This window comes from Heterodontus francisci, chromosome 27 (assembly GCF_036365525.1).
Source record: "Heterodontus francisci isolate sHetFra1 chromosome 27, sHetFra1.hap1, whole genome shotgun sequence".
NCBI lineage: Eukaryota > Metazoa > Chordata > Chondrichthyes > Heterodontiformes > Heterodontidae > Heterodontus > Heterodontus francisci.
Window position 1 is genome coordinate 13,704,873 of NC_090397.1, and position 12,509 is coordinate 13,717,381.

A 12,509-nucleotide genomic window follows, 5' to 3' on the forward strand; every position below is an offset into this window, starting at 1 on the left:
GAGAGTCTGTCCTCTGGAAACATTAGAGACCAAGGTGTTTCACAGGAACAGCAGTTGGACATTCAGCTCAAGCCTGTTCCACTATTCATTCAGAAATGGTCTGATTTGCATCTCAACTCTATTTTCCTGCCTTTGTTTCATATCGTTACCAAAAAAATATATCTATCGACCTCAGTTTTGAAAATTTCAATTGAACACCCCCAGTAATGACAGCCTTTTGGGAAGAGAGTTCCACTACCGTGAAATTGTACTTTCTAATTTCATTCTTAAATAAGCCTAGCTCTAATTTTAAGTTTCTTCCCCTATGTTCTGGATTCCTCCAATAGAGGAAATAGTTTTTCTTAACTACCCTATCAAATTCTTTTATTATTTTAGAAACCTCGATCAGATCATCCCTCGACCTTCTAAACTCAAGGGAATACAAGCCACTCTTATGCAACCTGACCTCAATTTGCTTAAATTACCCAGTCCTCCCACTGGCTATGTAAAGGGGATTTTCTAGCCCGCCTATAACACACACCCACTGAATCCGGCTTCTAAATCAATGTGGGAGTGGGAGGAAACACTTCTGCAATGAAGTTATATTTATAGTCACTACAGAAGCATCACCTAACCACAGGCTACAAACGATGGACCTTTGACAATGTAAAGTTTATTCAAATGCACTTGCAAATGAGACACCTGTACCGACATACTATGCCATTGTCCACCGGACCATGAAACAAGAAGTCTCAGGCTGAGCAAGACACTGGTGCAGAGAACTCCCTTTGTAACCCAACAACTGGGATCTAGGCATCTCCCATCAAAATGCTGGGATGATCTTCACTTGTTAGGGCAAAAAGAAAAGTGGAGTCAGTCAAATCGATATCTGAAGTGACTGTGCTTTTCATTGTATGTACCCCACCATAATGATTAAAATACACCCAATATAATATCGGCAAGGCACCACAGCAGACCAATATATAGACAATACCGTATTAAAACTATAGTGAAGTCCAAAAATTATTAAACACCTCTTCCCATCTCCAGTCTCCTTCCTCTTAGAAATGTCGACTCCTGCTGGGTGTAACTTTTGAGTAGGTCACACTCGGGAATGCTTGCTGGGCAAGTTCTCAGTTTCCACCAATTAATGCAACTGTTGCCAGCCCTCCCTTAAGGGCAATTAACATTCGTGTTACAAAATAACAAGAACTGCAGTATTCCCAAATTCCTGAGCTAAATTCCAAGAGGGTTAAACCTATAATGAACCAGTGGAGACCAGAATTGAATGTACACTTCATGCATTAACAAAAGCAAGGCTCATTACAAAAATAATTCTCAACATCAAGTACACGTGCAGAAATCCAAACTTTAAAAACAGGGACTGACACGAACATCTCAAATGAACAATGAATTTGAATCAAACATGATTATAATGTAAGCGATTGGACCAGGCCTTGGAGATCATAACAGTCTTATCCGTACAATCGGAGACAGAGCTGGTTAAACACAATTTGCTTCAAAATTTTAAAAAAACCACAAATACGTAATACTCCCCACCACATCAAAGACTGAAAATCTCCTTTGCAAAAGGAGCCCCAAGCAAACTTTGAGACTTACCTCAAGCTTAGTTTCATTCAGTTCTTTGCAGTTTATTTTCAGTTCACCTATTTGCTTCAACCACAGCACCAGTGCCTCAATTTCGTCAGAGAGCTCCTTTGTCTGCAAAGTGTTTAGACATTTATATATTTAAAAGGCGGTCACTAACACTTTGGAATTTAGTGGTCTTTCTGCCCCCAAATGGGAGAAACAGCTGGCATTACATTCACATTTATTTTATCGCAATGTAAAAGCAGAGATCATTCCTGGAAATAGATATAGATTGCAGAGGCCATTCACATGAACCTGTAAACTGTCAGGCTGCTTTCTTGTTCTAATTCATATTGTTACCTTAAATATCAGAGTAAAGACATATGTTGTAATAACAATGCAGAACCGGGTCTTCAATGAGACACATCACACAATCCTGTACGTGTGCTCAGTTCAATCACACTTCACAATTCCAGTATGTGTACAACACAGAATGGTCACTCAGAACTCAAACTACTTCTGATCATCTCTGATCTCGATACTGAATGATACATAAAAGTGACATCAGAACATCATGGAGCCAGCAAAAAACTCTGGTCAATCTCTTAGAATCATTCTGTTACCATGGTTATATTGGCCACAAGCTCTTCCCACAATTTTATTATAAACACTAGTTTATCAGGTTAACATCTTATTTTTTTTACTTAGAGATACAGCACTGAAACAGGCCCTTCGGCCCACCGAGTCCGTGCCGACCAACAACCACCCATTTATGCTAACCCTACAGTAATCCCATATTCCCTACCTACACTAGGGGCAATTTATAATGGCCAATTTACCCATCACCTGCAAGTCTTTGGATGTGGGAGGAAACCGGAGCACCCGGAGAAAACCCACGCAGACACAGGGAGAACTTGCAAACTCCGCACAGGCAGTACCCAGAATCGAACCCGGGTCCCTGGAGCTGTGAGGCTGCGGTGCTAAACACTGCGCCACTGTGCCAAAGACATGGGATTTGTGAATTTCATAAATTTTATCAGTTCCTTTATTTGAGAAGACATCCTTGCTTTAGGTCTGCTTATAAAACGTATCCCATGCTCAGCAGAAAGCCATTTTAACTCGTGCCGATCCCACAAACAGCTCAGAACATCAAGGTACACAGGTAGCATGAACCCTCGTTCCTGCATAAAATCACCCGCTAACATGCATTTATGTAGCACCTATAAAATAGGAAAGTATCCCAAGGCATTTCACAGGAGAGTTATCAGACAGAATTTGACACCAAATCACACAAGAGTTTTTTTTTATTATTCTTTCATGGGATGAGCGTGTCATTGGCTAGGACAGTATTTATTGCCCATCCCTAATTGCCCTCGAGAAGGTGGTGGTGAGTCGCCTTCTTGAACCGCTGCAATCCATGTGGGGTAGGTACACCCACAGTGCTATCAGGAAGGGAGTTCCAGGATTTTGACCCAGCGACAGTGAAGGCATGGTGATATAGTTCCAAGTCAGGATGGTGTGTGACTTGGAGGGGAACTTGCAGGTGGTGGTGTTCCCGTGCTTCTGCTGGCCTTGTCCTTCTAGGTGGTAGAGGTCACGCATTTGGAAGGTGCTGTCTAAAAGAGCCTTGGTGCATTGCTGCAGTGCATCTTGCAGATGTACACACTGCTGCCACTGTGTGTCAGTGGTGGAGGGAGTGCATCATAGAATCATAGAAAGTTTAAGGCACAGAAAGAGGCCACGTGGCCCATCGTGTCTGTGCCAGACAAAAATGATCCACCTATTCTAATCCCACCTTCCAGCATTTGGTCCGTAGCCCTGTAGCTTCTGGCACTTGAGGTGCATATCCAGACTCCTTTTGAATGAGTTGAGGATCTCTGCCTCAACTACCCTTTCAGACAATAAATGCTGGCCTGGCCAGCGATGCCCACATCCCATGAATGAATAAAAAAAAGGCAATGAGTTCCAGACCATCACCCACCTCTGGGTGAAAAAGATTTTCCTCATCTTCCCTCTAATTTTTTTATACTAATCACTTTAAATCTATGCCCCCTAGTCACTAACCTTTCTGCTAAGGTGAATAGACCCTTCACCTCCACTCTATCCAAGCCCCTCAAAATTTTGTATAATTCAATCAGATCGCCCCTCAGCCTTCTCTATTCCAAGGAGAAGAACTCCAGCCTATCCAATCTTTCCTCAGCGGCATTTTTCCCGTCCTGGCAATATCCTCGGAAATCTCCTCTGTACCCTCTCTCACGCAATTACATCCTTTCTGTAATGAGGTGACCAGAACTGCAAACAGTACTCAAGTTGTGGCCTAAGCAATGTGTTATACAGTTCCAGCATAACCTCCCTGCTTTTGTATTGTATACCTCGGCAAATAAAGGAAAAGGATTCCATATGCCTTCTTAACCTCATCAACCTGTCCTGCTACCTTCAGGGATCTATGGACATTCACTCCAAGAACCTTCACTTCCTCTAAACTTCAGTATTTTCCCATTAATCATGTATTCCTATGTGAATGTTCGTAGATGGGGTGCCAGTCAAGTGGGTTGCTTTGTTCTGGATGGTGTTGGGCTTCTTGAATGTTGTTGGAGCTGCACCCATCCAGGCAAGTGGAGAGTATTCCATCACACTCCTGACTTGTGCCTTGTAGATGGTGGACAGGCTTTGGGGAGTCAGGTGGTGAGTTGCTTGCCTCGCCTCTGACCTGTTCTTGAAGCCATGGTATTTATATGGCTACTCCAGTTCAGTTTCTAGTCAATGGTAACCCCCAGGATGTTGATCGTAGAATAGATGACCAAAATCTTAGATTTTTAAGGACCACCTTAAAGGAGGAGAGTGCTTTAGAGGGGCAGAGGGAATTACAGAGCTTGGGGTCTAGACAGCTGAAGGTGCAGTCGCAAATTGTGCAGCAAAGGAAATTGGTGTTTCACAAGAGGCCAGAATTGGAGAAGTGTAGATATCAGAGGGTTGTACAGCTGGAGGAGATGACAGATAGGGAGGGGCGAGGCCATGAAGGGATGAGGCTATGGAGGGATTGGAACACGACAGTCAATCTGCATCAGCAATGGGTGAATAGGATTTGCAGAGTGTTAGGAGGCAGGCATCAGAGTCTTGGATGAGCTCAAGTTGAAGGGTAGAAGGTGAAAGGTCAGCCAGAATAGTTGAGTCTGTTCCCATAGCCAACTGTAGCAAGTACTAAAGCACAGATAATGATATTATCACAAGTGAACACTAGAAAGGCAGCTACACTAAAGGAGACTTTGGAATACTTAAATGCAATTTGGAGTACTCTACTATGAGATTTTTATAGTTAAATGTTTACCTTGCATTGCTTTAGCCTTCGACTGCTAGAGTAAAAAATTGAGAGACACAAACGGACAGAGGAATTATAACGATACCACAAGATTACAAGCTGGATGTTGAAAACCATGCATTCAAAAGACCCGACAATCTTGGACAGTCACCAGACAATTGTTTTAATAATTCCAGGACTTGTATCTCGAATACTGCTCTCAGAAATCCATTCCAGGGGTCGATTTCTCTTTGCCCAAAGAATTTTCTGACATTAGTGCTACACATGCCCTGATCTAGTTTAGGCTGACTGCTTTTGTCCTACTTAAGTTTAAGCTGCAACATTGACTAAATCACAAATTGCCTTGGCCGATCCCAATGTCCCAGAAGTCTGAAGCCCTCCCTCCTGCACCATCTCACGAGCCACGCATTCATCTGGTGTATTCTCCCATTTCTAAACTCACTAGCACGTGGCCTTGGAGTAATCCAGAAATTACTACATTTGAGATCCTGCTTGCTAATCTCTTTCCACCTCCCTAAACTCCACCTCCAGGACCTCATCTCTTTTCCCCTTGATTGAAGGATCCATTACCACGGGGCATAGATTTAGGGCAAGAGGTAGAACATTTACAGGGGATTCCAGAGGGTGGTGGGGATATGGAACTCACTGCCTGAAAGGGTGGTACAGGCAGAAACCCTCAACATTTGAAAAGTATTTGGATATGCACTAGAAGTGCGGTACCAAGAGCTGGAAAGTGGGATTAGGCTGGATGCCTACTTGTCGGCTGGCACAGACATGGGCCAAATGGCCTCCTCCCATGCTGTAAATTTCTATTATTCTTTCTATGATTCTACACATTATTTTGAGCGCTGTTCCCTAACTGTTTGACTGGATGAGTGTATTGCACTTTGTGAAAAATATTTTACATGAACAATTTAAAAGCTCCTTCCAGAAGTAATTGTTTAAATGCATATGATGTTGCATTGAGCCATACAGAAGGAAGTTGCAGGTTTGATCTCTGCTCCATACTGAGTAAACTGGTCTCAACAGAGCATGGGCGGCACAGTGGCGCAGTGGTTAGCACCGCAGCCTCACAGCTCCAGCAACCTGGGTTCAATTCTGGGTCCTGCCTGTGTGGAGTTTGCAAGTTCTCCCTGTGATCGCGTGGGTTTTCTCCGGGTGCTCCGGTTTCCTCCCACAGCCAAAAGACTTGCAGGTTGATAGGTAAATTGGCCATTATAAATTGCCCCTAGTATAAGTAGGTAGTAGGGGACTATAGGGACAGGTGGGGATGTGGTAGGAATATGGGATTAGTGTAGGATTAGTATAAATGGGTGGTTAATGGTCGGCACGGACTCGGTGGGCTGAAGGGCCTGTTTCAGTGCTGTATCTCTAAATATAAATTCAAAAAAAATGGGAGTGGCGAGCTTGTTTCAGTGATTAGCAAGGGGATCTGAACCGGGTTTCCTGCTCCCAACTATTATTGAATGACCACTGCTGTAAATTTGTGTACAGAGGCCAGTTTAGGTCAAATCTAAACAGGCTGGGGCTTTTTTTTTTAAATCTAGAAAAGACTGAGGTGACTGAGATCTTTAACATTATGAAAAGGTACGATAGGGTAGAAGCAGAGAAAATGCTTCCATTTGTGAAAGTATCCAAACCTGGAGCCCATAAATATAAAAGGCACCCATAAATCCAATAAGGAATTCAGGAGAAATTTCTTTAGGAGTGGTGAGAATGTGGAACTCACCAGGGAAAGGTCAGGTTTGGGGGGGGGGGGGGGGGGGGGGAGGGGTGGGAAGGAAAGAACACTTCGTCTCTGCACTTGCTTATAAATTGTTAAATTTCTAATTTTTTTCCAGCTTTGCTGCAAGGTTAGAGATCGGAAACGTTATCTCTATTCACAGATGTTGCCTGACCTGCTGACTGCTTCCAGAATTCTCTGTTTATTTCAGATTCCCAGCAACTGCAGTACTTAACTTGTGTTGCTGCCAATCTTTGGGCAAGCTCCAAACACAATATGTCAACTATAGAGCTATACCCCAGATACAGTCATCGCCTTCAAGACGAGAGGGGTAAGGCAAGACTAATCGAAATTTTGTTGTGTACAATGAAAAAATTAACAATTGGAAGATATCACAGTAGTCTCCCGACTTCAGTCGTTCAGGTTGGACATTTATTAGCTTCACTTAAATTGAATTTAATTCGGGAACATCTGACCAACACATTACTGCATCAGAAGGACCTGGGTTATTGGTGCCTGTGACTACAGACAGCACTTGCATTCCCAAAAGGTGTTTTCCAAAAAACTTTAGAAATGGGGCATATGGAATATACCCATCACTCAAGCAGCCCTGTCAGAAACCGTTTAATTTCTCATTCATCTCATTTGCTTTTTGTGTGGCTACCGTGATACCATCTTCCACCCCCACAACCACCATCACTGAGAAGGACAGGAGCAGCAATGATTTGGATGCATTATAACCTACAAGTTATACATTATCCTGACTCGGACATATATTGCCATTCCATCATTGTTGCTGGATCAATATCCCGCAAATCTCTATCCTACACCATTGTGGGAGTGCCTTCACCATAAGGTCTGCAGTCATTCAAGGAGAAGGCCCACCATCACTTTCTCAGATGTCCCTTGCTGCCCTGAGGTTGTAAATATTGGACTTCTCTTTACTGGTATCACATACATTACTGCAATAGTACAGAGGCTAGTTAAGGACAAATCTAAAAAGGCTGGGGCTTTTTATTTTAAACTTAGAAAAGGGAAAGCAGAGGTGACAAAGGTTTTCAACATCATGAAAATGTTTGATAGGGTAGACGCAGAGAAAATGGAACAGAAAGCAAAATTGTTTGCCTCTCTAAACAGTGACTACACGTGGAGCCTGGAGAATGCTAGGCATTGATCTTAGTCATGCTCATGGGACCAGGTATCTCTTTTAAAGAAAGGAGCAAAGTTTCAGCTCAACATTTTAGTATCGGTGTTAACTGGTTGGCAGCACTCAACGCTCAGTCAGAAGGTTGTGAACTCAAGTCGCACTCGATGACCTGGGCAAATTCGAGGCTGATACTCCACTGAGGAAATGCTGCATGTCGGAAGGAACTCTTTCAGATGAAATGTTGAACAGAGGACCTGGCCGGGATTTTAGGAGTTCCATGGTATTCCCAACAGTGGGACGGGAAGTTGGCTTCCACCATTTTCCCTGTTTCACACATGATTTTATATGTAAATGAACTGTGCGGCAATGGGCACAGGAGACACGTGGGATTATGCGGCAGGGTGGCCTTTTATTGGTGGCACCCAGCCTCACTGGGCCAAGCACTATGATTGCTACAGCTATAAAGCATTGTGCTTGCAGCCTCAAGGAGCAACAACTTTCCTTTCATGCAAGTCTCTGCGTAGGAACCCTAAGTAAAGCTTGTACTTAATTCAAAATGCTTTTGCCTCCTTTAATTTTTGTAACCGAACACCAATTTCACATCATTTAGTTTTCTCTGCAGCAACAGCAGAGTAAACGTCAGCCAGGCAGGCAGCGTCCCACCCTACAGTTCAGTGATGCCTCCCTGCAGGTTCTCCTCCAGGCCGTCAGGGAAAGGCAGGAGGTCCTCTTCCCTGCAGGGATAGGCACCAACATGTTACACCACAGACATCTGGCAAAATTACTGACTCAGCCACGGACATGGGGGCGATTAATCTGTATATAAAGTCTATATCCAATCTAATGCCATCAAAACAGTCCAATTTAAAACAAATTACTCTCTATAAATAAAATAAAGAAGCTGCAAACATTAATGGAGAGCAGCACAACTGTATTAGCTAGCAAGCAAGCAAAATAGTATGCAATGCCAATGCAAATTACTTTTGCTGCTAGGTTTTTTTAAAACAACGTTAAGGCTTGTAGCATGGGCGCCCAAAATTTTCGGGTAGGGGGCCTCATTACAATTTTTCTCTTGCATATGGGGCCATTGTGGTGAGACAATTTTGGAAAGATACAGGCATGCAAAATTTATCTTGCTATCAAAACAACAAAAGTGCATTTTTGTGAAGAAGCTTTAAATAAGGAGACTAATTTTGTGACTTACGTTTTGCTCACCATGTTGGACACTGATTTAGTGAGACACCTGACATTTTTTTGCCTGCACAAGTAGTCAATGTTTGCCTGCACACTTCTTGTAGCGATTGAGTATTCCAGATAGATGCCCATTGTCAAGAGCGATCTTGATTGCTCTCTCCCACTTCTGTCTGTGTCTCTCTCTCTTGCAGAAAGCAGGAACTCTCAGCCCCGATTTTTTTTAAAAAATGGACCAGTCCCCTTCACAGCTGCTATGTTTAGAGCAGGACCAGCACTTCCAATTCGGACAAGTTTGGGGTTTTCTGGCGGGTTCCAATTTTTTTTTTTAAATAAAGCTCACCAGAAACCCCCAAAATTGTCCAAATTGGAAGTGCTGGTTCTGCTCTAAACATGTCAGCTGTGAAAGTGACAGCTGCGATTTAAAAAAAAGACTGGTTGAAAGAAGTCAATCGGAAATTTCTCATCCTTGAAATTATCAGTCATGGACCCCAAAATTTACCATGGACACTGGTGTCAGTGTACGAACATGTTGCCGACCCCTGCTTCCCTGCAGATGGAGTGCAAAGATGCTCCCTCCCGAGCAAAACAGTCTGGATGGAGATAGCAGAGGAGGTTGCAAACTGTGGGGTCACTAGAAGAACCTGGGGGTGCTCTATTGCAAGTGCATCAATGACGTGCTCAGATTGGTGAGAGGAAGTTGTCTTTTGGCAAAGCTGTCCCATTGTTCTTCTCCCTGGCTCCATATCTAAGAAAGAGGGCAGACAAGTCGTGCATTGAATTGCACGAACAGCCTTGGTGCCATATACTAAATGATTTTGCGCAAATTTGATGATTGGCATTGATGTGCTTGGATGTGTCATGCGAAAGCCAGTTTTGAATGAGTGATGTCGATGCAGGTTTACAATGGTTGTGATTCATCTTTTGACATGTCATTAAATGTGCACTGTCTTCTGCAGGACAAATGCACCCACAACCAGCTCGAACACAAAGACAGGTGGAGGTGTACCAGACATCAGGGTGCTGACACCAGCTGAGGAGGAGGGTCAAATCGTGACGAGGGAGTCAGGGCAAATTGCAGATGGTGAGGAAGGATCCTCAAGGCCTAAGGATGAAGTGTTATCTTCAGTCTTGCAGCCAATACGTGCATAGCAAAGGAATGTGTGTTCAGCCCACACTTGAGTCACAGAACACCATATGGCCCAAGACTCCTCCTCTGGGGAGGACAATGAAGCCAATGCCCCAGAGGGTGCACCATCACCTGCCTCTTCGCCCACCTCCGCCAGTGCAGATAAACCCCCTGCAGATTGTGTGGATGCAAGATTAGAATCTGGGTCACAAGCTGGTTTGCACAACAGACATGTCCCAGGAGCTGAGGGAGCACGTTCAGCTGGGTCCTCTGACAATCAGCAGACTGCTGAGGACCAGCCCCTGCTCAGCCCCATGCTGTTTGTTGCCATGAGAAGACTGGTGGATGTGCCACAAAGCCATGTGGAAAATATGTCGGAGATACCAGAGGTCATGCATGGCTTTGCACGTGCCATGGAGGAGTCTATGCAAGCGATGACCTCTGCCATGTCCAAGGCATTTGAGCGTATGGCTTCCTCAGTTGAGAGTTTGGTGAGCTCCATCGAGAGTCTGGTTGAGCAGTCGAGCCATATACGCTTTGACCTGCACTCTATTGCTGTTGCCATGGGCTCTCTGCAGCAGAGTCTAAGCAAGAGGGAGACAAGGAACCTTCACCTCCCTCCAGGTGCTCCTTCCCCTCATGGAGGCAGGCAATGCCATCATGTACACAGATGGAAGAGGCGCACGTGTCAGCTGCCCAAGGGCCTGTTAGGACACCCACAGGGTAAGCAGCATCAGATCCTTACCCATGACTTGACCCCCTTACCTGCAGCAGGCGAGCACATGGGAGTTACTCAAACACCAGTGCTGCAAACCCCCAGTAGGAGGGAGCCATCAAAGCCCCTTTCCTCCAGAGCACAGCCACTACGGCCATCCACAGCAATGGGGCAGTGCCCTGAGCAGACTGTCTCCACCTCAGCTGCTAATGTCAGGGTAGCACCTACACATAATGGGAGAATATGGAAAAAAACTGTTTTGAGCACGAAGGTGGCATGGGTGATGCAAATATTGTGCAAATCATCCAGAAGTTTAAAAACATCTTTATTTACTTTAATATTTGATGATCTCTCAGAAATCATTTGCTTGTTTTTTGCTAAAAAGGGAAAATGTTCATTGGAGGCCTATGGCAGGAACATTGATGCTGGCAAAGCATTTCAGAAAGTGCCCAGTGTCCGTTTCTCATTGGCATTTGAGCTTCAGTCCTCAATGATGCCTCAATGTTTGTAATTTTTCACTTTTTACACTACCAACATGCCTCGTGTTTGTGGTTCCACGGTCACACCCTTACTTTCCTTGCATTTGGTGTGTGGTCAGTTCCATCATAGCCCAGAGAAGCCCTGGTCACAAAGTGCAGCAAAGTTTCTTTTAGATTTCAGAAATGAATAAGATCTCAGGCTTATGTGAACATATTTGAGGATTTATTATGTTTCTCCTACCAATGTTCCTTGATGAAGTGGCTTATTGTTGGCTGAAAGGTGCAAAAATTAGGTTCTCCCTGATGTCCCTTGCATATCTCTCCATGGCCCTCACATCTATAATGGCATCGCTTGCATTGTTATCCTCCTCATCCTCTTCAGTCATCCTCATGTGAGGACTGGTGTTCCTCTGCCTGCAGAACGTTGCCGTGTCCAATTGCAAGGTGGTGCAAAGCACAGCAGACAATGATTATTCATGACACCCTTGTGGCGCGTACTGAAGAGCCCCTCCAGACCTTTCAAGGCAGCAGAAGTGCATTTTCAGCATGCCCATGGTATGTTTGATGATGGCTCGGGTGGATACGTGAGCAGCATTATATCTCTCTTCAGCAGTGATTTGGGGGTGACGTACTGGTGTCAACCATGTACATAGGGGGTAACCCTAGTCACCCAGCCGTTCACTTCATTGCTTCCTCAAAACCTCCTGGCAGCTGCAAGTTCCTCTAAATGTAGGACTTGACAGCTCCCTAGGAATCATGTGCAAACCTGCATGATCCTTCTCCTGTGGTCACAAACCAGTTGCAAGTTTAAAGAGTGGAAAACCTTTGCAATTCACAAATGCAGCAGGCTGGTCCCAGGGACCTCTAATAGCCATGAGCACAGTCAATTTGCACTCTTGGGAAGCCAGCAATGGCGATGAAGGCTGCAGACCTTGCTGCCTGGCTGTCCTCGTCTACAGGTAAGTAGATGCAATCGTTGGCACACCAAAAAAGGACACTGGTCACCCTCTTTGATACACCTATGGATCGCAGACAGTGATATACTGTAGTATGCCCATGGATCCCTGGAAGGCCCCGCTACCAAATAAATTGAGTGCAGCAGTCATCGAGGGCAACAGGCATTGGGATTCCCAAAGCTGATTGGCTGCAGGTTATGCTGCAGGATCCTTTAGCAATAACTACACACCCTGGACACTCCCCTCCCACTCCACTCCTCCATGCACCCAATCACCCCACC

The 12,509-nt window shown here is 44.6% G+C and overlaps 1 protein-coding gene across 4 annotated transcripts in view; it reads right to left on the bottom strand.

Annotated features, from left to right (window-relative positions):
* The window catches only part of lrmp (lymphoid-restricted membrane protein), a 146,269-nt gene that overhangs the window by 99,720 nt on the left and 34,040 nt on the right, over window positions 1-12,509 (bottom strand). For all 4 annotated transcript variants that reach the window (XM_068058877.1, XM_068058876.1, XM_068058878.1 and 1 more), the window contains exon 15: window positions 1,600-1,701. In XM_068058877.1, the coding sequence (XP_067914978.1) occupies window positions 1,600-1,701 (102 nt within the window). The remainder of the gene's footprint in view (window positions 1-1,599; window positions 1,702-12,509) is intronic.